Source organism: Corylus avellana, chromosome 1, assembly GCF_965113065.1.
Source record: "Corylus avellana chromosome 1, dhCorAvel1.hap1.2, whole genome shotgun sequence".
Taxonomy (NCBI): domain Eukaryota; kingdom Viridiplantae; phylum Streptophyta; class Magnoliopsida; order Fagales; family Betulaceae; genus Corylus; species Corylus avellana.
Genome location: NC_142490.1, coordinates 47,265,425 through 47,291,224, shown reverse-complemented (window position 1 = coordinate 47,291,224; position 25,800 = coordinate 47,265,425). Strand labels below are relative to the sequence as shown.

General features: G+C 36.1%; 3 protein-coding genes across 10 annotated transcripts; all 3 read left to right on the top strand.

Moving 5' to 3' along the window:
* Positions 1–1,699: 1,699 nt before the first annotated feature.
* On the top strand, positions 1,700–4,221 carry LOC132172104 (F-box protein CPR1-like). Its single transcript, XM_059583553.2, has 3 exons — positions 1,700–2,949; positions 3,053–3,173; positions 3,948–4,221. Exons 1-2 carry the CDS (start codon positions 1,844–1,846, stop codon positions 3,132–3,134), a joined length of 1,188 nt encoding a protein of 395 aa, XP_059439536.2. The 5' UTR covers positions 1,700–1,843; the 3' UTR covers positions 3,135–3,173; positions 3,948–4,221.
* Positions 4,222–5,793: 1,572 nt separating this feature from the next.
* LOC132171922 (F-box protein CPR1) lies at positions 5,794–9,130 on the top strand. The gene is made up of 3 exons (XM_059583337.2): positions 5,794–7,088; positions 7,399–7,477; positions 8,654–9,130. Exons 1-2 carry the CDS (start codon positions 5,902–5,904, stop codon positions 7,436–7,438), a joined length of 1,227 nt encoding a protein of 408 aa, XP_059439320.1. The 5' UTR covers positions 5,794–5,901; the 3' UTR covers positions 7,439–7,477; positions 8,654–9,130.
* Positions 9,131–14,198: 5,068 nt separating this feature from the next.
* Positions 14,199–20,944, top strand: LOC132170421 (F-box protein CPR1). Of its 8 annotated transcripts, none has more exons than XM_088519077.1 (5): positions 14,199–15,464; positions 15,545–15,599; positions 16,138–16,425; positions 16,739–16,796; positions 20,571–20,944. In XM_088519077.1, exons 1-3 carry the CDS (start codon positions 14,305–14,307, stop codon positions 16,159–16,161), a joined length of 1,239 nt encoding a protein of 412 aa, XP_088375203.1. In that variant the 5' UTR covers positions 14,199–14,304; the 3' UTR covers positions 16,162–16,425; positions 16,739–16,796; positions 20,571–20,944. The 8 variants fall into 8 exon arrangements, with proteins under 8 accessions (XP_088375203.1, XP_059437388.1, XP_059437387.1 ...); XM_059581402.2 differs by having other exon boundaries at positions 14,200–15,464; positions 15,545–15,943; positions 20,587–20,944; XM_088519068.1 differs by having other exon boundaries at positions 14,200–15,464; positions 15,545–15,943.
* The last annotated feature ends 4,856 nt before the right edge of the window (positions 20,945–25,800 follow it).

Sequence of the window (25,800 nt, the reverse complement as noted above, 5' to 3'; positions counted from 1 at the left end):
TCTCTTAGGGGTGGATGCGGCCACCTAGGAAAATCAATTTTTTTTGTTATTTATTTTTAAATTTGATTTTTTTAAAAAGGATTTTTTTGATAATTTTGGTCCAATTCCAATTATGGTATATTTATTGTTACCAAACAATGGAATAGAAATGCTTATTCCATTCCACCATGTTTTATGAGTAATATTAGAAGTCATTTTTGTGTCATTCTAAGAATAATGTGTTTTAAAATTAGGGATGCGCAGATTAACCGATTACCAACTTTAATCGAACTGATATTAACCGTAACCGATAGTTATCGATCGGTAATCGGTTAAAAATTTTATACCAATAAGCTTATCGGTCGGTTAAAATTTTTTGATCGAAAAACCGATATAACCGGTAAGCTATTTTAATTTTTAATTTTTTAGAATTTTATATTTATTATTGTAGTGGATCAATATGAAAAAAAAAAAAAAAAAAAAAAAAAAGCTTCGATAAGCTATTTTAGCCAAAAATATACTCTAAAATAACTAATTTTTAATAAGTTATTTTAGGCTTTAGCCCAACAAAACGTATTTTGGGCTCCAAAACAATTAATTTTTGGTCAAATTAGCAACTAATAGAAGCCCAATAAAAAGCCCACAAAAGCCCAAACCGATTTAACCGACAGGTTAATCGATTACCGATATGACCGATAATTTTCGGTTAACACTTCTTATCGGTCGGTAATCGGTTAGGACTTGGTTAACCGATAGCTTATCGGTTAACCGACCGATAAGCCCATTAACCGGTCCAAACCGACCGATACCTAACCCTACTTAAAATTACTATTAAATTTGTGATTAATCATTATTAAATCTTAATAAAATGTTTATTTTAAAAGTTATTTCATTTTTAAAGAAATACAAGAGTGACAGAAAAATGAATTTTATAATGACTTCTGTAGCCTTTTAGAGCACCAAATGTTTTGTTAATTTCACAACCACTAGGATAAGTGCTCGGGCCAAAGGCTGTTTTGGACCTTTGGGTTGCCTTGACGAGTACTACTTGCAGCAGTGTATTAAGAATAGGCATCAAAAAGTTGAAATTATGTTACCTTCTTACACTTGTGAAAGGACCATATATACCTCTTCATTCTTGGCAAAAGACCCGACTGAGGGTCTATTTGAGAATGTGTTTGAAGGGTTTAAAAGTACGTTTAATACTAAAAAAGTCTGTTTGAAGAAAAAAATATTCGTTTGATAAAAAAAAAAAAAAAAGCAATTTTAAAGGTTAAAAAGGCTTAAAAATTGTCAAAATGTACTTTTGGCAAAAACTTAAAAATCAAGATTTTACCAAAAAGTCTTTTTTTTTTTTTTAACTTAAAAGTTATATTTCTCAAATACAATTTCAAACTGACTCTAAAGCAATACACCCATTCCGAGTATTGACATTTGCTTGATAACACTTTTTTAAAAATAAATAACAAACGACTCAAGATATAAAACTCTCAAAATTATTTGTACTTTATATCACAACAAAACATTTTTTTTTAAATAACGAATACTCTCAAAAAATATTAACAAAGAAAACGATTTCTTTTATTTATTTACCATTGTATCTATTGTACATTGAACAGTAACTATTAGGATGGAAAGAGAGATATTCATCTCAATTCTAATAGGACGTGCTTTTAAAAGACAGGTGTCTCTTAACAGATCCATTTGCTGTGATGGAAAAGAGGTTAGAAGAATCAAGAAAGAACATTTCTGTTTCTACATGATCCATTTGCTGGCGGTTCGGAGTTGAAATTCGCGCTGGGTAGCGGGTATTCTACGCGTTCCAACTTACTCATCTCCTCCGCCACCTCAATAAACTCCGTAAATGTCGATTCTCCCGCCCGATTTGATCACCGAAATACTTCTGCGATTACCCGTGAAGAGCCTGGTACGTTTCCAATGCGTTTCGAAGCCATGGCAGGCACAAATCAATGGCCGAGTTTTCATCAACATTCATCTCGACTTCTCCATTGCGGCCAACAGAGAACGCCATCTCATAGTCATGGATTACGAGGGAGAAATGCCGCGGAATTTCTCAGGAGTGCGCTTCAACGACGACGATCGATTCGAAGAAGCGCTCGTGAACATTCATCAGCCACTTCTCAATGCAGGACATAACACCCAAATCGTGAACTACTGCAACGGACTGGTTTGCATCCACAACTATGGGAGAGGGATTGTTATTTGGAACCCATTAATCCGGCGGTACAAGACGTTGCCTTTTGAGCCGGTAGGATTCACCGATTGTATGTCTAGGTTGCCCAATGTGGCCTTCGGACACGACCCAGTAAACGACGACTACAAGGTGATGAGGGTTGTAGAGTTCAATACAGAGATTGATGCTAAAAGTGCCATTGAAGTCAAGGTATATAGTTTGAGAGCGCATTCTTGGAAGACGGTTGAAGAGGAATGGCCTAAAGAGTTCAGTCCAGCCAGTCCTTATTCGAGTTCGATGTCCTTAAACGGTGCTTTCCATTGGTTAGTTGATCCTATTAATGGGCCCCGGTACCGGCAGACCCTTCTGGCTTTCGATCTAGCCACCGAAAAGTTCAGAAAGTATACAATTCCGGTTCAACCAAACGACGATTCAACGCTCGGTTTGGAGGTCTTGAAAGGATGTATATGTGTTTGCCTAAATGTCGGTGTGACACTCAACGATGTTTGGGTGATGAAGGAGTACGGGGTAGTCGGCTCTTGGACTCGTCTTTACACCATTGTGCAAGGCGCAGTCCCTTGGACTTTTGAGTACTGTAAACCTTTGGTGTACTCGAAAGACGGCAAGAAGGTTCTGATGCAGCAAGATTTTGAATATCTCTTTTGGTATGACATAGAGGAGAAAAGGGGCACGAGTGTTGAGTTGGATGGTATGCCTAATTCGTTTGAGACGGCCATTTGTGTGGGAAGCCTTGTTCTTCTCGACGGTGATAGCGTGTAAAATTTTAACTGATTTGAGTGTAATTTTTTGTTTGATTAATTCTTTAGCTTAATATTAAGGACTTGGTTTTTAACTCATGTTGATCTATGTTTGTGCTAGGTATGATAATCCAGCGGATGACCTTAATCTGTTGATGGAAGCGATCGAGGAGGAAGTGATAAATGAGGAACAAGCTGTTTGATATTCGATTGCAAGGAAAACTGCTTTGGAGCCCATTTTGGTACAACTCATTTTCTTGGGAATTTTATATCATGTAGAATTTTTTTGCTTCAGCAATATTCCGAGTTATGTCTATCTCTGCTGGAATTCTCTATACTTATTAAACTATTTTAAGTTTTGTGTTGGTTAAATGTTCTATGGAGGCAAAGATTTTCTTTATCCAAATACAACCATCCATTTTCTGTATGCATTAGCTTGCACCTTAAATATTTTTCAGAGCTTTGATTCATAAAGTGCAAGTAGGCATTGTATTTGAATATTGTGTCAATGTGTCTTTCTTCGTGCCATTGGCTGGGATGTATATTTCTTTCGAAAATATAGGGATGCAGAACTTGCTTCTTTTGGTCTAAAATAAGGTTGCAATGCTCAATTTAAGTGTATTTAGGGCAGGGTTTGGTGAATCAAATTATTATCTTCTTCTTTCAAGAAGTGTGCCATCTAGAATTAAGGGCACCTTCTTCTTCACACTTGCATTTTAGAATGAGGTTCAGAGGGTATTTAGGTCCTTGGGGAGGTTGCCCCTCTCTAGAGCCAATATTTCTTAGACTTGTTTAATCAACCACCCTTCCCTTCTCTTCTTTTCAAAAAGAAGGTGCCCCATCTGTTTCTTTTAACTTTACTGTCACATAAGCAACTTATCTTTGCCAATATTTCTTAAACTTGTTTAATCAACCACCCTTCCCTTCTCTTCTTTTCAAAAAGAAGGTGCCCCATCTGTTTCTTTTAATTTTACTGTCACATAAGCAACTTATCTTTGCCCCTTTATTCTTCGTAGGGTGAAAAGTGAAGGGAGAGAGCTATGCTTGATCAGCTGAGAATGCTTGAAGATTGGAGGAAACAATAATCCCAACGATGTGTACCAAATGCCTTTACTAGAATGAGTATACTTTTTCAGGTTTTTTCCTGAATAGTGCCATATATTGTCCACTTGTGTAAGGTGTTGTGTACTTGTAGTTACTGTGGTTTTGAAGCATGTACATACGAAATATGTTTGTATTCCTCTCTAAATCCACAAGGTTGTATGACATCTGTCGATTTTGATGCTGGAATTTACTTTTTCTTTATCTGAAATTTGATTGTTATAACTGACTTTGAACTATCTACTGTGAATTTTCGTTGGAATGTGACAAAATGGCATGCAGAATAATTGGTTCCGGTTGCCATTTAGGTTGGTTTTGAGGTGCAGGCCTAGTTATAAATGATTGCATTAAGAATGGGTGGTGATGTTCGATTATAGAGCAAATTACATTGTTGTTGAATTTTGAAATTTTTTACCTCAGAGAAAATGACATAAAGAAAAATTGTGCGAATGGGACTTTGTGTATGGGGGGCAGTTTGAGATTCCTTCGTTCTTGATCAGTAAGATGGACTTCACTGAGAATGGATTCTGGATTTGAGGCATAGATTAGTGATTTGGTTTCTGTAGTGGGTAATGCCGAGTGGAGTTCTTGGTTAGTTGGAGTGGCCAATTTGACCTTTCAAAAACTGGAGGATGGCTCATGTTGAACAGCATATAATGTCAAGGTAGGGCATGACAAGGGTCTCCCATGCTACATTATTCTACTACATCAACATTATTTAAAATTAAAAAACAAAAAAGCTAAACATTATAAGGGAGGTATGGGAAATCCCACCTTCAATGTGTGGCAAAGACCCATCCGAAGCCCGAGCTTAAAGATCTCCTTCGCAATGGGTTATAAGGAGAGATTCTAGCCGTGATGGGTTGCGAGGGTAAAGATTTTCCCTTCGGGGTTGGTCCATCTGCCACCCATTAGGTATTGGGTCCACGCACATGCTGTGGCCAACTAAAGCATAGAAGGGATAACCATGTAGCCACTCGACAAATCTAAAGGGTTATACAACCATTTTAAGTTTTAAATCTATTAAGGTTTTTCGAAATAAATAAATTTATATTATATAATATGTTTTCTTAATTATAAATTTCAAGATATGATACAACTTTCACCTATATATATATATATATATATATATATATAAAAACAAATCATACTCAACTAAACTCTTTTAAATAATATTAAAATATATCATCCCAATCTTTATTGTGTTTTCAAACAAATCTTTTAAAATAGGGGAAACTTCACTAAGGACCCCCAAATTTTTATCCGTTTTGAAATACCCCCTGAACTTCAAAATCTCTCAATTTAGTCATCTGAACTTTTAATTGCTCTCAACTTGGACCCTTCCATTAATTTTAGCCGTTAAAAATTTAAAAAAAAAGACCAAAATATTCCTGATTTTTGTTTTTTTTTAAGAATAAAAAAACGTTTTAGAAGTTGAAATTTTATACAAAAGTCAGGTGTATAAACGTCATATGGCGTTTAAAATTTGACGGAGGGTTCCAAATTGAAAGCAATTGAAAGTTCAGGGGAGTATTTCAAAACGGGTAAAAATTTGGGAGTCCTTAGTGAAGTTTTCCCCTTAAAATATGACAGGTGTCGTCTGACCAAACAAATCAAAAGCATTACTCAACTACTAAACTTCAACGGTGTTGACACGCGGTCACTTTCATTTTCAATAGAACCATAGCCGTACGATTTCATGGGCCCAAACCTTTCCTTTAAACACTCCTTTAGTACAAGTCACGAGTCGCCACGTTAGACGTACGCTTTAAGGCTCTCTCGAAAGCACCGGAAACTGCTTCTTCATCCATATCTGATATCTCCCGACCCAAAACCCAGCCAGACAGCCAACCTTATCCACCGTCTGATATGCCAAACCTCAAGCTAGGCCTTAACTTCCCGTCCGATGTAATCACCGACATCCTATGCCAACTTCCGGTGAAGACGCTTCTACGGTTCAGATGCGCATCCAAGCGTTGGTGCTCCCAAATAGACAGTCCAGATTTCATTAAGATTCACCTTAGCCACTCCCTTGCCACCAAGTCCAATCTCGGCCTCCTTCTCAAAAATTGGTACCTCTATTCCGTTGAGCTCGATTCGCTTCGCACCGCCACGGAACTCAATCCCCCATTGAATGTGATCTGGGGTGTAACCGACGTTTTTGGCTCTTGCAATGGCATGTTGGCTGTGTGTAACTCTGAAGAAGAAATGGCTTTGTGGAACCCATCAACGAGAAAGCACCAGATACTGCCTGTTATGCCGGTTGAGGCTCCTAAAGGTTATGTAAATGTTAAACCTCGTCGTTTTACTTTTTATGGATTTGGGCACGACCCCATTAGCGATGACTACAAGGTGGTGAGGATGGTGCAGTTTGTTGGTGATAATGGGTTTTTCTCGGCTGAGGTTAAAGTTTATAGCTTGAAGACTAACTCTTGGAGAGGAATCAAGGACATACCCAATTATATTCGTTATCTGTTTCAGCTTGGTTACCTTCTTTTTTATAGACGAGGGTATGCTGCGCTTGCTGGTGGTGCTTTGCATTGGGTGGTGCCTGGAGGGTTTGGATGCTACTGTATGATTGTTGCTTTTGATCTTGTAGCTGAGGAGTTTCGAATTGTACCGCAGCCTGATCGTGTCGATGGCGGTTTTGTAATGGATCTGGGGGTCTTGGAAGGGCGCCTATGCATGATTTGCAATTACGGTAATGATTTTGTTGATGTATGGCTGATGAAGGAATATGGATTAAAGGAGTCTTGGACTAAATTGTTTAAGGTTTCACAGTCAAGTTTGAACAGGGATTTTGGACAGGTGATGCCTTTAGCTTATTCTAAGAGTGGTGACAAGGACAAGGTTCTTTTGGAATTGGACAAGGAAAAGCTCCTTTGGTATGATTTGAGGAGGAGGAGAGCCAAGACAGTGAGGATTGAGGGGGCTCCAAATTCATTCAATGCGGATGTTTATGTGGAAAGCCTTGTTCCCTTAGGTGGTGGTGGACTGGATGGGAAGACACAGCAACCGGCGCCAGAGGAAAAGAAGAAAAGCAATAGAAAGAAGATGTGAGACAACATAAACTTAATTGAGTTATTTATTTACTTTTTGTTCAAGCTTATTTCTATACCTGGTTATGCATTTGTCTTTCTCGATTGACTGGATAGGTTTATTACCAATTTTACGTGAGCAGTTGATCTCTTTAGTTTAATTTTCTGGTTCTCTTAAGAGTTCAAGTTTGTTTAAAAAAATTGATGTATATGACCTGTCTGGTTTGTTTCACTCTTTTGAATTACTCAATATGATTGCTATATAGCATCTACTTATTTTTGTTTTAGTTTAACTTACTACTTTGATGGATTGATCATTGTTTTGCAGGGATGATTTTCTGTCAAAAGGCTTTAAACTGACTCTATAAGCAAACAGGAGGAGAAAAATGGGCACAAAGTGAAAAGTGGTAAAGCAACAAACTTTTCCATATATAATATTTCAATTAAGGATTACTAGAATTAGTTTATCTTACCTCATTAATAGTTTAAGCTGACAATTTGTTTTAAAAGAGGCAGATATAAGTTGTTTGACATAACAAGTACACTGTTTTCTAGAGGATTGACAATTTCTCTGTCATTTTCCTTGAGTCATACTAGTTGTTCTTTCATTTTTTTTTTAGCCCTCGGAATTGATAAAGGAAGTCACAGGTTGCAATTAAAAATATGAGTGTGTCCCAGGAAAAAAGTTGGTTGTAGAATCTCGTGTCTTGTTTATAATTAACTCTAGTATTTCGTTCTTTGATTATTTCAATTTATTAGTGTTGGCTTGGAATTGTCATAAGGAGACAGACATTGTGAATGTGATGTTGTCTTTGAGTTTAAATTTCTGTGCTGTTGAATAGTTACAATCATGTGCTGCGAATGGCCTTCTGCATGTGCATTTTGGGACTAACAGAAGAAGGATTTCTTTGCCTAGCATGGTTATGGATCTTCAATGAACTCTTTACCTTGCCCGAACCAGAACTTCTACTAATGTATATATATATATATATTCGGCAAAAGCATATCATATCGCTGCTTTCCTAGTAGCATTGAATATTAGCCAATTTTTCAAAACAATATATAGGGAATAAAAATCGGGAGGGAATGTCTGTTTACATACTAATTGTCCCAAATATTTTGAGCAGTTGAGAAGCAACACCAACATATATGTTAAATTATCGTGGATTTAACTATTTAAATTAATATTCTAACAGCTCAAAATTATGCCTATCCTAGTAGAAAAGGAGGGTGGTTCTAAAACTAAAAGGATGGTTCTTTCCTTACATATTTTGAGTTTTGATTAAATTCTTAAAGCATGTGAATGTGTTGTGTTGGTTTACGTGGCCGTTTTACCATATTTGAATATGTTGTTGCATACAAGACGAAAGGGTTTGTCATCTTGGAACCTGAATGTCTTTTGAAGATCAGCAGTTTATGCCTTTGTACTACTAATTAAGGCTCCTCTAGCTCTTGCTTAAAGGATGAACTTTTTTGATTTGGTTGGGGACAATAGATTTATGCTTTTCAAGTTGCTTCTTATCGTTGAATTCATTTGTCTGCTTTGATTATGTTTAATGTGTGCATCCGACACGATATGTTAGAAAACAGGCCTCTCACACGTCCTTGTAAGTAAATGGCACCTAAAGACGCATCCGCATCAAGAAGGGAGCGTTTCTTGAAGAAGCATAGTATGAAAATGGCACTTGAACCCTGATAGCTCTGCCGGTATGTGGACTTTCACCAAACCAGAATATTTGCCGATGTGTCTTGAGTTGCTGAGAGGACTCACAATGGTTTATGCAATGGAGTAATGATAGTTAAAATTTTTATCCTTCTAAAGTTAATGTGACTTTCAAAATTACCATTGGATCAAAATTTAAGTATAATTCATCTAAAATTTAATGGTGATTTTGAAAGGCACATCAGCTTTAGGAGAATTTTAGGAGGATAAAAAGATGGTACTTAGCATTACTCTGTGCAATGATACCTTAAATAAGGTGTTCATTTGATTCTCTGTACAAAATGCAAACTACTTTGAATTATTAATAAGCAAGTATTTTATGTTTTTTTCTCTCTCACCCACATCTCTCTTTCTTTATTATCTTATGCATTAATGTATTAGTATTTAAAAATACCGAAATGATAAGAAATAATATTTAAATAATATAAAGAAAGAATATACAATCAAACCAATGAGAATGTAATTGAGAAGCCTGTAGTCAAAAATAATAAACTTAGTACATATGTTACTATTAGTAACACACTACTATAGTAGCCTTGGGTCTCGTTTGGTTCGCAGAGTAGACCTCTGGAATGAAATAACTATTTTTATAGAATAATCATTTTTTTGTTTGGTATGGACTTTTTCCTAATAATAGACTCATGGGAATAACTATTCACTTACCGAGAGGAATACATATTCCTCTAAAAAAAAAAAAGAGAGAGAGAAATAGTTATTCCTAAAGAAATAGACACAATTTGTTTTTTTAAAAAAATCATATTTGATTTCTTCAACCCCAAAAAATAAAAATAAATAAATAACCCTTAAACTTAAGGGTGGCTGGTTGCTCACCGTAGAACTTGGGGGTGGTCGCACCACTCTCGATGAATTTGGGGTGGCCAAGGCCACCTTCGATTCACGTTGCGGCCTTGGTCACGTCGGGGGTGGCTGCGACCACCTCTGCAGTCTGGCCACCCCCAAGCGTAGTTGGGGGTGGTGCGGCCTCCTAGAAAAATCAAAATTTTTTTATATATTTTATTTTTAAATTTGAGTTTTAGGAAAAAAAAAAAAAAAAAAAAAAAGATTTTTTTTGTAATTTCGGTCCAATTCCAATTAGGGTATATTTATTGTTACCAAACAAATGAATAGAAATGCTTATTTCATTCCACCTCCACCTTAATTTATGAGTAATGTTAGAAGTCACTTTTGTGTCACTTCAAAAATGATGTGGCTCTTACAATCACTATTAGACTTTTGATTGATTATTATTAAATTTTGATTAAATGTTAATTTTAAAAATTATTTTCATTTTTAAAAGGATACAAGAGTGAAAAAAAAAATAATAATAAAATAAAATCGAGAGAATTACTTACGTAGCCTTTTACAAGAGCACCAATGTTTTGTTGACTCAAATTTCACAACCACTGGGATAGTGCTCGGGCCACAGGCTGTTTTAGACCTTTGGGTTGCCTTGACGAGTACTACTTGCAGCAGTGTATTAAGAATAGGCTTCAAAAAGTTGAAATTATGTTACCTTCTTATACTTGTAAAAGGACCATACCTCTTCATTCTCAGCAAAAGGCCCAATGACTAAGGGCCTGATTAAGAATGCGTTTGAGGGTTTTAAAAGTGCGTTTAACACTAAAAAAGCGTTTGAAGAAAAAAGTATTCGTTTGGAAAAAAAAAAAAAAAAAAAACAATTTTAAGGGTTTGGAAAAGCTTAAAAATTGTCAAAATTCACTTTTGTCAAAAGTTTAAAAATGAAGCTTTTGCCAAAAAGCAAAAGCTATATTTCTTGAAGGCAATTTCAAACAGACTCTAAAGCAATACACCTATTCAGAGCATTGACATTTGTTAGATAACACTTTTTTTAACAAAAATAAAAAAAATAACAAACAATTCAGGATATAAAACTCTCAAAATTATTTTTATTTTATGTAACATACAAAAAATAAATTAAAAATAAAGAATACTATCTAAAAAAATACTAACAAAGAAAACGTTTTCTTTTATTTATTTACTGTTGTGTCTATTATACATTGAACGGTAACCATTAGGATGGAAAGACAAATATTCATCTCAATTCTAATAGGACGTGCTTTTAAAAGACATGTGTCTCTTAGCATGGTAAAAACATATTTTTTTAATAAGAAGTGTTTTCTCACATGCTTTTTAATATATAATTTTGCTTTTAGAGGCTAGAAATTTGTGTCCTTTGGGATGAGCAATTATATACAAGACAATAAATTGATGGGTTGCAAGAGTTCATGCAACTCAAAAAATGATGTGTTATTTTAAGTATGTGAGAAACAAAATATGTACGTATCATATGTTAATGAACACATATCACTTTTTTAAATATTGAATTGCAGGGGAATGTATACATACAGTCAAATGACTCAAATTTGTAAGAATTTTCTGTCCAAAAAAGTCTCTTTTGAAACAATAAAGAAGGGCTATAGCCTACTCGCTACGCCTTCGAAGCTACCCATTCATGTTGAGTCTCTTGCGAGAGCTAATAACTGAAATACTTTCTTCGATTACCCGTCAAGTCTTTGTTACGTTTACAATGCATTTCAAAGACATGGTACGCTCTATTCAACGACGCCGTTTTCATCAACATGCATCTTGAGCTCTCCATCGCGGCCAATGGAGAATGCACACTCATTGTCCAGAAATGCGGCACCGACCTTAAGCATCCTCCGTCGGATTGCTTCTCTTAGTGCACTTTAATGATGATGATCGGTTTGACGGTTTCATGAAGATCTGCCAGCTAGTAAGACATCTAGGAAAGTTAACCCATATTGTGGGCTATTGCAACGGACTAGTTTGCATCAAGAAGCTCGTGAATATTAAACAAGACTTGAGATGAATTTAGAGTTAGAAATAAAAGCCCACTTACTATTAGAAAATAGAAAATGGGCTCGCAAATCCGCTCCATCGAAAAGATGTTGCAAAATGCCATGTTGACAGAAAGGGCACCGAAGGTGCTTGAGTTCCCAAGGTCTTCATTAGCTGTAAGTAGTAGCAGCCTGCTTTAGCCATAAGTGGCATTAGTAGCTTTGACTGCATGAAGTTGTAATAGCTCGCCTTCTTTCTTCCTGTAGTTACCGATAGGTCCATTCCTTTTTTTTATTAATATTTAAGAAGGTAGACAGTAGATGGCTGAGAATGGATAGATTGATACCCACCCAACAATGGATACGGAAAGAAGAATGGACAGGGACGAAAAGTGAGGATCCAGATATCACTCCCATATTACTCTCTAATTCGAGCGAGGGTCAGGATTACTAAACTCTTAAATAAGGGGTTAAGGGACCAATGTATATGTGCACAATAGAAGGTCATCCAAAAGGTTACAGGGATCAGGCACAAGAGATAAAGAAAACTTAAAAGCTTCTTAGCACCAGAGTAGGAATTCGATCAATCACTATCAATGCCAGGCAGATCAGGATTCATGGGAACGAGAACCTTTTTCCGAGAAGAGTGGAGTGAGGGATGGAAATGATAGATGAATAGGTTTAAGCCTTCGGGATGAATTTCAAATTTCTAAGCCTGATGATGCACTCTGACAAGCTACTATGGAAGAATGGATTCCCAAGCACGGGAGCAAGGAGGGCTATGGGATAGGTAAAAAAGCTAAAGCCGATGATACCGAGGGCTAAAGGTAGGGTAGGTTAAGTAGATTGAGCCCACGGTGCAATTCCCCATGGTTGACTCCCTGCTAGCCCACTTAAATCATTCGGTTGCCTGGAGCTCTATGCCTAACTAAGCTCATGACAAGACCCGTGTAAAGGATCAATGAGGCGAAGCGAGCCCTATGCCTAGCTAAGCTCATGACAAGACCCATGGAAAGGATCAATGAGGTGAAGCGAGCGATGAGCATAGGATAGCTTCTGTCTTACCTCAGAGTTACTAGATAATGACTTTGAGAAGACTGAGTGCTAGTTCCTTAACATCCGAAATAGAATGATATAAAGGATGTGTCAAAGCCAGGGATAACCTATGTAGGCGCATTAAGGCAAAAGTTCAGTCTTTGGTTTTTCAGAGCAGCAATCTTAAGCTTATTACAGTCATTCAATCCAAAGAGTGATCACATAAGTGGCCATAAGCGAAAGGGAAATAGTTTGATGACGCTAACACTTCTAACTTATGAGGTGACAAATGTGTCCTCCATGAAACAGAGGTCTAAAAAGATGCTGGCAACTGCTATGTTCCTTAAACTAAGCGAGTAGGCACCAAAGCAAACCCGATTTCTTATCTTATATGTAGTGATGTGCCTTTGTTCTTCTTTCTCGTGGAACCCGTTTAAAGTCGGTCTTTTGGTTCCTCCATTCTGCAAGCTCGGATGGTACTTTACGAAGCGGTCGTTCAAAGCAAGCATTTCCTTCTCCCTCTACATGAATTTGAGGCATAGAGATGGAATGGAGTAATGCCAAAGCCACCTTCTGCTTTAGGAGAAGTCAAGATATCCCATTTCAAATGGTGAAGTTTCTTGCTATCATCACTTGATCCCCAAATGAAATTTCTCATCTTTCTCTCAAGCACCCCTATAACTGCAGCAGAGATATCAAAGGCTGAGCACCAATAATAAGTGAAGGAGGTCAGGGCCACCCTAAGTGTTTACATTCTTTTTTAAAAAAAATTAATTAGTTTTTAATTATTTTTTTTTTTGTTTATATTTGGCATGATTAAGTGTGGTTGTGTCTTTTTTTTTTTTTTAAGTGAAAGTTAAGTATAATGGGCTGAGGTGTCACCTCCTAATTGGTGGCACAAAAGTCCCTTTTTGTGTCATGACCACACAGAAGATGCACTCGTAAAGATATTGGGGAATTGATGTCTTTGTTGTCCGTGAGTGTGCTTTTCAAGCCCATTTCCAAGATAAATGTGTTTTTTTATTTATTTGCTCTTATTTATATCTATAAATTAAAAAAATTGGGAAATCGCAGTCATTAGCTATTAAAAATTCATTAGCTAAACTAGATAAAATGAGTTTTGAAGAGCCACTTTGCATAAAAATTTGGCTCATCCATTGTAAATGCTCTTAAAAAGCTATTTGTTTGTTTCTCTACTTTATTTTAATATTATTTTTTATTATATTCTTACCAATGCACCATCTTGAAAATAAAAACCATTAAAGAAATGATATAGCGAGTGTCCTATAATAAATAGCAAAAGATTTCGATTAGCTTAAAAAAGTGATCGTATTAGCTAATATGTGTATTTTAACTAGTCGGTGTTACTAAACTCAGCTCTTTATAAAATCAGAGTTTTAGATGGTCGGACCTAAAAAGTTTTGCCAAGTCAATATTGAAAAATAAATATAAGAAAAAAAAATAATTTCAAACATTACTCGCACTCTATAAATAAAAAAGCCCATTTACTGTTGGAAAACGGGCTTCAAAAGCCGGGTCAGATCCGAATACTAGAAAGCTGACTTTTGTCTGGAAACCACTATCTCTCACACCGACGAAGAAGGCCAGAACTTTACCAATTTCTCAAGGAGCATAGCCTCCAGAGTAAACATCGTCCATGTCGAGTCTTCCGTCAGAGCTAGTCAACGAAATACTCCTCCGATTACCCGTTGAGCCTTTGATACGTTTTCAGTGCGTTTCAAAGCTATGGCACGCGCTAATAAACCACACAGATTTCATCCAGAGACATCTTGAGCTCTCAATCGCCGTCAATCGAGAACGTACTCTTATATTCAAGGAGTGCGACGTAGATCCGCCTCTAAATTGCTTCTGGGCGCGCTTTAACGACGAACAGATTGACAGAGCCCTCACGAAGATCCGCCAGCCACTTCGCAATGAAAAACTGTACACCCAAATATTGGATTACTGCAACGGATTGGTTTGCCTCCACGATTATGAGAGGGGAATTGCGATTTGGAACCCATTGATCAGACGGTACAAGAAATTGCCTTTTGAACCGATAGAAAATCCTACTGGATTCACCGACTGTCGTTCTGGGTCGCCCGATTTGGCCTTCGGATACGACCCAGTTAACGACGACTACAAGGTGATGAGGGTTGTGCAGTTCTATAGAAAGATTGAAAAGATTGAAGCTACAAATGCCTTTGCCTTTGAACTCAAGGTATATAGTCTGAGAGCGCATTCTTGGAAGAGAGTTGAAGAGGAATGGCCTAAAGAATTAAGTCCTCGTTCGAGTTCGGCGTCCTTAAACGGTGCTTTCCATTGGCTAGTTGGTCCTCCGACTCCGGCTCGCTCCTCAGAGACCCTTCTCGCTTTCGATCTGGCCACCGAGAAGTTCAGAGAGTATACAATTCCAGTTCAATCGGACGATGATTCGGTCCTCGGTTTGGAGGTCTTAAAAGGATGTTTATGTATTTGTGTGAATGTCTTTGTGACACGCAACGATGTTTGGGTGATGAAGGAGTACGGGGTAATCAGCTCTTGGGCTCGTCTTTACACCATTGAGCAAGGCGCAGTACCTTGGACTTTTGAGTACTGTAAGCCTTTGGCGTACTCGAAGGACGGCAAGAAGGTTCTGATGGAGCAGGATTTTGCCTATCTCTTTTGGTATGACATAGAGGAGAAAAGGGGCACGAGGGTTAGGTTTCGTCCTATGCTTAAGTCGTTTCAGACGGCCACTTGTGTGGGAAGCCTTGTTCTTCTCGATGGTGATATATTGATTGACCCGAGACAGAAGAAGAGGAACAAAAGGAAGAGGTAAAATTTTGAATGATTTGAGTGAAATTTTTTGTTTGATTAACTAAGTTTCTAAGTCTGTTGGTCTATGTTTATGCCAGGAAAAGTAATCCAGCGGAGGGTCTTAATCTATTGGTGGAAGCGATGGAGGAAGTGGTAAATGAAGAACAAGCTGTTTGATTTTAGATTGTAATATAAAACTGCTTTGGAGCCTGTTTTGCTATTTGAGTTACGTATATGTCTGCTGGAATGCTCTAGACTTACTAAATTATTTTGAGTTCTGTGTTAGTTAATTTTTCAATGGAGGGAAAGAACTCCTTTATGTAAAGACAATTACGATTAGTCTATCCATTTTCTATATGCAGCATCTAACTTGGATTCTTTGCACCTTGAATAATTTTCAGCTTGCATTAGGTTTGATTCATAAAGTGCAAGTAGGCACTGTCTTGGAGTGTGTATTTTTCTTGCCTTTGGCTGGAACATACATTTCTTTGGAAAATGTAAGGGATGCAGATAACATCTATTTCAGAACTTTAGTAACACATTTTGCACAAAATTTTAGTAATATTCTTTGCAACTCCAGGCTCCCCAGTCCTCTCTCTCCCCCCCCCCCCCCCCCCCCCCCCCCCGGCCCAAAAAGTTTAGAGCTTGAAGATCTTGATTGGTTAGCTCTTCTTTTTTTGTTTTTTAATAGAAGCGGATATGGTGCGCCTGCTAGTGGTTCTTTGCTTTGGGTGGTGCCTGGAGGGTTTGGATGGTACTGTATGATTGTTGCTTTTGATATTGGGGTTAATGGTGCCACAGCCTGATCTTGATGATGGTGGTTTTGAAATGGATCTTGGGGTCTTGGAAGGGCGCCTATGCATTATTTGCAATTACGGTAATGACTATGTTGATGTATCGATAATGAAGGAATATGGATGAAAGGAGTCTTGACACAGCAAGCACTAGAAGAAAAGAAGAAAAGCAATAGAAAGAAGATGTGAGATCACATAAACTGGAGTTATTTATTTGTTTTTGTTCAAGCTGATTTCTATACCTGGTTTCACAAACTTTTCTCATAGATGCGTTTGTCTTTCTCAAATGACTGGATAGTTTACCAATTTTATATGAGCAGTTGATCTCTTTAGTTTTTCTGGTTCTCTTAAGAGTTTAAGTTTGTTTAACTTGGTTCATAAATTGATGAATATGGCCAGTCTAGTTCGTTCATTCATATGAATTACTTAACATAATTGTTATAGCGTCTTTGTTGTACTTTAACTTACTACTTTGATGTATTGGCCATTGTTTTGTAGGGATGAGTTCCTGTCAAAGCAAACAGAAGGACATAAAATTGTTCCAAAGTGAAAAGTGGTAACTCAACAAACTTTACCATAATATTTCTATTAAAGATTACTAGAATTAGTTTACTTTAGCCAGTTAATAGTTTTAGCTGACAATTTGTTTTTATAGAGGCAGAAATAAGTTATTTGACACAAGAAGTATGCCGTTTTCCGGAGGACTAACAAATTTATCTTTGTCATTTTCCTTAATTTGCCATTTGTATTGTGTAGTTATTCTTTCATGCTCTTTTTTTTTTTTTTCAACCCTCACGATTGATAAAGGAGGTCAGAGGGTACAATTTAAAATATGAGTGAGTCCAAGGAAAAAATAGTGGAAAAATATCTCTTACAATATTTATCATTTTTTTTTATTGATGTCGGATTATTTTGGTTTTTCTGGGCCGTATCAAGTCTATACTATCTTTCATACTTGGATCCTGTAAGGAGATTTACTTGTGTAGGATGTTCCAATGTTTGTATGCTTTTTCAGAGGTTATAGGCACTTTTATGAATGACTGAATGAAGTCGTACCATTGCAAAACTGCTAGTTTTTTTCTATCTTGAATAAATTTTGAATGAAATGTGAATGGTCTTTGTGAATTTAAAGAATTATGTATGGTGATTTTTTTTATTTGCAAAGCATGGTATTGAATTATGAACTGTGTGGTGAATTCTGCCAAAATTCTGATATAGCTTCTGGTAGAACTTACTTTTACCAACTGCATTGGGTACTTTCCAAAGTCTTTTTTACAGATTGCTCTTGGTTCAAAATGATTGTAGACCTCTCAAACTGCAAACTTTTGCTGACTGTAGAATCTCTTTCTACTGTTAATATGTAGTCACATTTGTGTCCTGTTTATCTCTAGTATTTCGTTCTATCTTTGATCATTTCAATTTACACAAGTAATAATTGGTTATTGTTGGCTCTAAATGGTCATAAGGTGCCAAACATTGTGAATGTTATGTTGTCTTTACATTTAAAATTCTGTGCTGTTGAATAGTTACAATCATGTGCTGCGAATGGCCTTTTCTAACACAAGAAAGATTTCATGATCCAAGCATGATTGTGGGTCTTCAATGAATCCTTAACCTTGTCTAAACTGGAACTTCTACTAATGTATATTTGGTTAAAGCAAATCATCTCTTTGTTTTCCTAGTAGTATATTTGAATATTAGCCAGTTTTTCGATACAATATATTTAGGGGATAAAAGTCAGGGGAGAATGTCTGATTACATAGTAATTTGAGTTTTGATTCAGTTCTTAAAGTATGTGAATTTGTAGTGTTTGTTTACATGGCCATTTTACTTATATTTAAATTTTTTGTTGCATACAAAACAAAAGGGTTTGTCTTTCTAGTGCTAATCAAGACTCTTCTCTGGCTTAAAGGATGAACTTTTACTTGCAGAATTCATGATTGGGAGGAGATGGTTTTAGCCTCTTTCTTCTTGTTCTTGTATTCGTTATCGATTCGTGGGGTTGGGGAGGACCGGATGTGGTGGATCCCTTCGAGAAAAGGGAAGTTTGAGGTTCGCTCTTTTTATAGGAAGCTTGCCTCCAAATAATCCAACCACTTCCCTTGGAAAAGTATTTGGCGTACCAAGGCTCCTTCGAGAGTGACGTTTTTTGTGTGGTCGGCCGCCCTTGGGAAATCACTCACTCTGGATAATGTTCGGAAAAGAGGTATTGTAGTGATTAATCGTTGCTATATGTGTGAATCGGATGGGGAGTCTGTGGATCATCTTTTTCTTCATTGTGGGGTTGCGCGCAAGTTGTGGGATGTTATTTTATCTCGCTTCAATTTGTGTTGGGTTATGCCTAGAAGTGTTAAGGATATGTTTGCTAGTTGGTGGTCGGGCGGTAGAACCCGTAGCGCCGTGGTTTGGAAGATGGTTCCCCTGTGTCTTTTATGGTGCCTTTGGAAGGAAAGGAATGCGAGATGCTTCGAAGATCTATCGAGAAACCTTGAGGACCTTGTTCATTTCTTTTTGTACACGCTTTTCACATGGACTGCAGGCTGGCTTGCTCCTTTAGTGATTAATTTTCCTGATTTCCTCTTTATGTTCTCTTCTTCTTTCTCCCCCACTTAGCCGCTCTCTTGTATACCCCCTGTGTACTTGGGTTGCGCCCCTCTGCGCTCTTTAATGCATTATTACTTACCAAAAAAAATATAGATATGCTTCCATTTCAACTCCTGGTTAGCCAAGCATCTTTTCTTTGCTGGCAGGTTACAGCTTCTTTTCTCTATTCTATACATATTTTTGGATTTACATCTTTATTCTTCTGAAGAAGGTGATTAAAGCTATTGAAAAAAAATTTAATAGGTAGTTATGGAATGGGAATGAGGAGAGTTTTGGAAAGGCTAAGGTGTCTTGGGATTCTGTTTGTGTCCCTAAAAGGGTAGGTGGGCAGGGGTTGAAGAGGCTTGTGGATTGGAATAGAGCTGCTATTCTCAACACATTTGGACCCTTTTTACTAAATTTGGGTCTCTTTGGGTTGCTTGGATTAAATGTAATATGATAAAGCGGAGGTGTTTTTGATTGATAAAAATTCCTCAAAATGCTTCTTGGAGCTGGAGGAAGATTCTCAAACTTAGGGGGATTGCAAAACCTCTAATGATATTCATGATTGGGGATGGTAGTCAGATTTTTCTTTGGTTGGACTCTTGGCATCCGGATGGGGTCCCTTTTTGACATATATGGTTACCATGTTATCTATGACTCAAGGAGAAAGTGTCGTTCAGGAGGTGATTGGAATTGGGCTCCTGCTAGGTTTGAGGATTTGGTGGGTACACAATGCAAGCTCCCGGATGTACAAATTGGCTCCCATGATGCTCCTATTTGGTTGCCTTCTAAGACTCATAAATTTTCCAGCAAGGATACTTGGGATGCTATTAGAGTGAAGTTACCTAAGGTGGATTGGAATAAACTGATTTGGTTTTCTATGGCTATCCTTAACAACTCATTGTTCTTATGGTTGGCTATTAAGTACTGCTTATCCACTCGTTAAAGATTGTTGAAATGGGGGCTAAAGGTGAGACAAAATGTTATTTTTGTAGAAGCTGCATTGAAAGCAGGGATTACTTATTTTTTGAATGTAACTCTAGTAAAAGATTGTGGAGGGAGGTGATGATGTGATGTCACCGAAGTTCCATTTCTTTGAGCTGGGATGAGATTCTTAGTCAAGGCTTAAAAAAAATGGAAGGTATAGAGTTTTTGAAGGTTGTGTTATGTAAGCTTGCTTGGGGTTCCTCAGTTTATAATATTTAGTGGCAATTTGGGAACCATCCTCTCTCTGAGGATAGAATTCTGCAGAAAGTTTGTTGGGAAATCAGAACCGTGTTGTGGGTAAAGGGACTTTCAATTTGAATGATAAAAATGCGGCTTTATGCAGTAGCTGGGGCATCTCTCCAAATTTCCTGGTTTGTCTCCTAATGCTTTGAGTGTCTGTGGCTGGTCTTCGGAGCTGTTTTGTGTTGCTGCTGCTGTTTCTCCTCATCTGCAGTTCACGGTTATGTCTATATGTTGATAGTTTGGTGTTGTGGTGGTTTGTATAGTTGCTGGTTTTTTATGTGTTTGTATAGAAATTGTTGGTGTCTTCTTTCTCGGGAGATTGAGATAGTTGACTTTTAGGAGTTTCGGTGTAATTGTTGGCTGATTCTTTCTAGCTTTGGTTAGTGTGAATTGTATTCTTTGTTTTGTGTTAATAAAAATTCTATTTATCCAAAAAAAAACTATAGATTTATGCTTTTCAAGTTACTTCTTATCGTTGAATTCATTTGGCTGCTTTGATTCTGTCATTGTACAGTAAATGGTACTTGAAGAAGAAGCATCCGCATCTAGAATGGCCGTTTCAATGTAGAAGTGTGAAGTCTTTAAAGCTTCTGCTGCTTTGAGAAAATGGCACTTGAACCTTGACAGCTCCACTGCCATGAGAACTTCACCAAAGCCGATTCTCCTCACATATTTGTTTCCAAGTTTCTCAGGGACCTTGTTTTACTGAAAAGGGCTTGCAAATCCGATTTTTTTTTTTTTTTTTTTCTTCTCGTCATGTTATTTATATGATCGATGAGCATCACTGTAGCTCCGTCACAAAGATGGGTGATTTTCCCAAATCTTTGATTGACAGAAGAAAACAAAAATGACAGAACGTTTTACTTACTATATTGGTACAAAAGTTCAGCGACATATTCAATTCGTATAATCAGATTTGGTGACCATCAAAATCACATGATTCCGTTAAAAGCAATCTCCAGTGGAAGCAGATGTTAATTAGTTCATGGGAATTCGTAAGTATCCCAAAAAGGTTTATAGTAATGAGGAAACTGCTAAGGGCGGATTAGAATAAACATTGATTACAAGTTTCAAAACCGGGTTGATATTTAGTATTGCATTAGATGAAAGTTATTTGGGCTGGTCATTTTAATAAGCTATTGGGTGGCCAAATTATCTCCTTAGGCCAAAGGGTTGGTTTGCCAAAACCGGCTGCGGAAAGTTCCCGCGACAAATCTTGACACCTTTAGGGTGGTTGATGGATTTGGTGGTCGTAATCACCAAATCTCTCTCAATGGGAGTAGTCCGACCACTTCCGATGACTGCTCCCATGAGTGGCCGACCATTCTCGTATCCAATAGAGTGGTTCGAAGAATTTTGATAATTACTTTCATGACTGGTTGACCACTCTCATGGCCAAATGAGCAGTTTGACCATCCTCAAACCACCCAACAACTTTCTGTATCTTTTTTTTTTTGGCACGATTGAGGTCATTCATTTAAAATTATATTTCACCCATTTTAATATACAATGACATTTTTTTACATGAGATGGTGGTTTAATTAAACATATTCAAATGACACTTTTTGATGGGAGCTCACCCTTCTTTCGGTTTTAAAATCACCCATTCTCTCTTCCTTTCGGATCAAGAATGGGAAAGATACTTCCTTGTAACAATTTTTCTTAATTAATTATAATAATAATAATAATAATAATGATAAAAAGACACCTTTTGATTTTCCGTGGCTTGATTGAAAAAGTAATAGTAGTTCAGCAAACAATTAGTTTAAATTGTAAAATCTCTTGTCCTATAATATGAGATGGAATCCTTTATATGATCTAAGATAATGGGCACAAGATTGAATGGTTTTTATCCTAATAAAGAGAATTTAAGATGCTGTGTAATTCATAAACTTGATAAACAAAGATTATCTAAACGGATGATTGCCGTCATTGCTCATGGATGGTTTATACTTCTGGTCCATGTTAACATAACTCCGGCACCGGCAAGTATGATTTATGCGACTATTGGTACTAGGCTTCGTTACAAGCTTGAACGTCCCTTATAATTATCTGAATTGTTAAGCACAAATAAATTAATACGTAACCCACGGTCCAGGTTATTCCAAACACCTATTAAAATGGAATCTAACGTCTATTAAATGGAATCTAGCGTTTTGTCATAGTTGTGCCGCTTCAACTTCTATGTTGATGTCTTTGCTGCGTTAAAATTGCTTTTACATTGCTCTAGCCTCTAAAGGCTATGCTTATGCCTAATTTTTTTAATGACAGATTTTAGTTGTTGCTCATGATAGTCTAGATTTGGATGGTTTAAGGTCTGGCAATCACCTCCTGCTATAGATCCATGTCAATTAAATGTAAAAATAAGGCTAAAAATTATATTTTTATCTCACAATACTGTGACAGTTCTAACGAACTCTTTCATAAGTCATTATTAAAAATAAAAAAAAAATAAAAAAATTCATGGGTTAATTGGGATTACCATATCAATATTGTAGAATAGTCGTGGGATAAAAATGTAGTATACAACATTACTCTTTTAATAATTATAATGGGGCAATTATGATATTTCAAAAGTAAAACCGAAGGTAATATGGGAAGAAATATATAAATGCGGTCACCACTTCTCCATTCATTTTAACGTCTAACTCAGAGCGAGTGTCATTTTTTCACGAAAGGATGGTTTAAAGTATACAAAGGCCATTTTTTTATGTTTGGTGGCGTAAATAAAAAAGTTGTAATAGTTTAAATTGTCAATCTCTTGCCATATCATATGAGATAGAATCCTTTCTTTGATTTAAGATAAGTACACAAGATTGAGTTGTTTCTATCCTAATAGAGAGAATCTAAGATGGGAAGATTGATGCCTTTGTTGTGTATGCCTCCTTCGGCGAGGCCTCAGCAAGTTAACAAACCTAATAGGCTAATCCTAACTCCTAATAGGCTGGCCGGGGTACGTTACAACTAAGTCCACCAATCGTTGCTTTAACCAAGTTTTCTAATCGCATTCTCTCTTAGATTTTTTTTTTCTATTTTTTTTTTATTTCTTCTATATTTTCTCATCTATTAAAAAAACAATATATATTAAATAAATGGTTAATCAAGGTTATGTATATATATATTTGACATGTCCGCACAAGAGGGAGAATGAGGATTCGAACTAGTGATTTTCACTCCATTAGGCGTGGACCCAAATTGAGCTACCTTTTAGGGAACTAATCAACAAGGTTGTATAGAGAAACAAATTACAATAAAAATGTTTAAAAAAGCGTATGTCCGCACAAGAGGGAGAATGAGGATTCGAACTAGTGACTTCCACTTCATTAGGCGTGGACCCAACTGATTGAGCTACATTTTAGGGGACTAATCAACAAGGTTGTATAGAGAAACAAATTACAATAAAAACGTTTAAAAAAGCGTATTTGTTTTTGGAATATGTATTAAATTAGCAAATGTAAATCTAAGCTAGCGTATCACCCACCATTTTTTTGGTAATTAATTAACTAGACTAGGTTGACTAGTTCACATTTCCTTTAAATAATAAATAGGATATATACATCCATTTTTTTGGTAATTAATTAAGTAGACTAGTTTGACTAGTTCACATTTCCTTAAAATAGGATATATATACATCACATCATCTTTAGTCTATAGTTTTCAGTTTTCACCTTCACCGCTATACATATATAGTGCATGGCCGGAGAGACCATTTGAAAGCCACCTAACAGATATAATCAACAAACAAACAAACAATTACAAGATGGTTTCATCAACTGGCAGAAGAAATGTAACGCTGCTACGAATGTGGCTTATGTTGTCTAGTGGTGGGTTTAATATTGCTACAGCAGGTTCGATTTGGGGGATACATAGCAAGGTAACCGTGCAAATCATCAATCTTTTAGAGAAAGATGATCTTACCCTTGCCTGTCAATCAAAGGACACCAATCTTGGTGTGCAGAAACTCAAACCAAAAGAACAATTCTAATTTCACTTCAAACCAAACTTTTGGGGGACTACGCTATACTATTGTAGATTTCAGTGGACAAATAACGACCACACGTTTAATGTCTACAGCTATGAGAGAGATAGTGGTCGTTGCCGTTTCTGCTATCTCAGAGTTACCGCTGATCAATTGTGTAAATTTAACTACAACACCAAGAAGTATGATACATGCAATAACTGGAAATTAATGAAATAGGCAACAATCTGGAAGGTGAACCTGCTTGTACGTGATTACAACCCTGCATGTACGCTGCAGCAATATTCAAAATAAAGAGCTCCATCTTCACATACTTCCTTATTACGTGAATTGTGAAAGCCATTTAGATTTCTTTTTTTGTTGTTGAATAGGATAAGAGTAATTTATTCAGATTTCTCATATAAAGGAATTATTTGGTTTCTTTCTTTTTTTTTTGGGTGGGGGGCGCTTAATCAATGTTATTCTGTAAGGTGAGATTTCTCATATATATATATATATATATATATATATATATATATATATATATATATATATATATATATATAACACAGTTTTCGGTTACCCTGGACAATTTGAACTGTTTTTAAGGTGATGGGGAATGTCGGGATCCCATTTACAATTGGAGAGAAATTTGAACGTAAAACTAGGGGTGCCAAGGCGGTTAGTGAATAGATAACCGCTCGCTAACCGTTTTTTCAAAATTGGGCTTTTTGGGCTTCTTTTTTTTGGACTTTTTGGGCCTTTTTGGTCTTCTTTTTTTTACCCTCATTATATATATATATATAGTGTCTTCTTGGGCCCAATTGCTATAAAAGAGCCCATATTGAAAAATCAAAAATATTTGACCCAAAATTTACATTTACTTGTACTTTAAAAAAATTTCCTTAAATATTAAATCATAACCGATTAACTTTTTTTTTTTTTTAAAAAAAAAAAAAAAACAACAACAACATATTAAAAAAAAAAAAATCAACACAACGTATAAAAAAAAGTTCAGAATTCAAACAATTGCCACAATATATAATGATAATACATTAATACTTAAATTGTGTTTACAAGTAACACATTGGTTATTGTTTAATCCAATGTCAATTACTTAATTTGATATTATACGAATCATAATATGATTCACTTGAAGTCTTGAATAAAGTATTTGAATTGTCATTGAATCATATGATTAAGTATTGATATTATACATTTATATTATTTATATACATATGTAGACTTATATAGACTTATAAGTTTATAACATACATTGAAAATAAGTCTTTAGATATTTAATTGTTGTATTAGTATGAATTGGTATAGTTATGAGCTATGTCATATTATATATGTATAATTTGTTGTTATATAATCAAATAATTTAATGATCAATTGATCATATGATATAATCATATAAATTATAGTGATAATATATTAATACTCAAATTGTGATTTAATTATTTTTTAAAAAAATTGTGATTTAATGATCAAGTGATTATGTTATATGTATAAATATTTTTATAATTATAATTATAAAAATATATTGTATAAAAAGGCGGTTAGCGGTTAGTAAACCCAATAACCGCTAACCGCTAGGTAGTTAGCAGTTAATATGGTTAAGCGGTTAGCGGGTGATTTTTAACCGCCCGCATTGACACCCCTATGTAAAATAGTAGAGGAAGTAAGGGAGAGAGTCAATCAAAACCAGAACTTAGTTTTTCAAATAATTCCTCTATCTCATTAGGGATGCATATTTTACATATATACATGCATATATCTAACT

Bases quoted from the DNA above. Each gene is read 5' to 3' on its own strand.
- LOC132172104 (XM_059583553.2), top strand. From the start codon at position 1,844: ATGTCGATTCTCCCGCCCGATTTGATCACCGAAATACTTCTGCGATTA. The intron at 2,950-3,052 runs GTAAAATTTTAA...TGTTTGTGCTAG, and splicing joins CTTCTCGACGGTGATAGCGT to GTATGATAATCCAGCGGATG.
- LOC132171922 (XM_059583337.2), top strand. From the start codon at position 5,902: ATGCCAAACCTCAAGCTAGGCCTTAACTTCCCGTCCGATGTAATCACC. The intron at 7,089-7,398 runs GTGAGACAACAT...ATTGTTTTGCAG, and splicing joins AAAAGCAATAGAAAGAAGAT to GGATGATTTTCTGTCAAAAG.
- LOC132170421 (XM_088519077.1), top strand. From the start codon at position 14,305: ATGTCGAGTCTTCCGTCAGAGCTAGTCAACGAAATACTCCTCCGATTA. The intron at 15,465-15,544 runs GTAAAATTTTGA...TGTTTATGCCAG, and splicing joins AAGAGGAACAAAAGGAAGAG to GAAAAGTAATCCAGCGGAGG. The intron at 15,600-16,137 runs GTAAATGAAGAA...GTTTTTTAATAG, and splicing joins TGGAAGCGATGGAGGAAGTG to AAGCGGATATGGTGCGCCTG.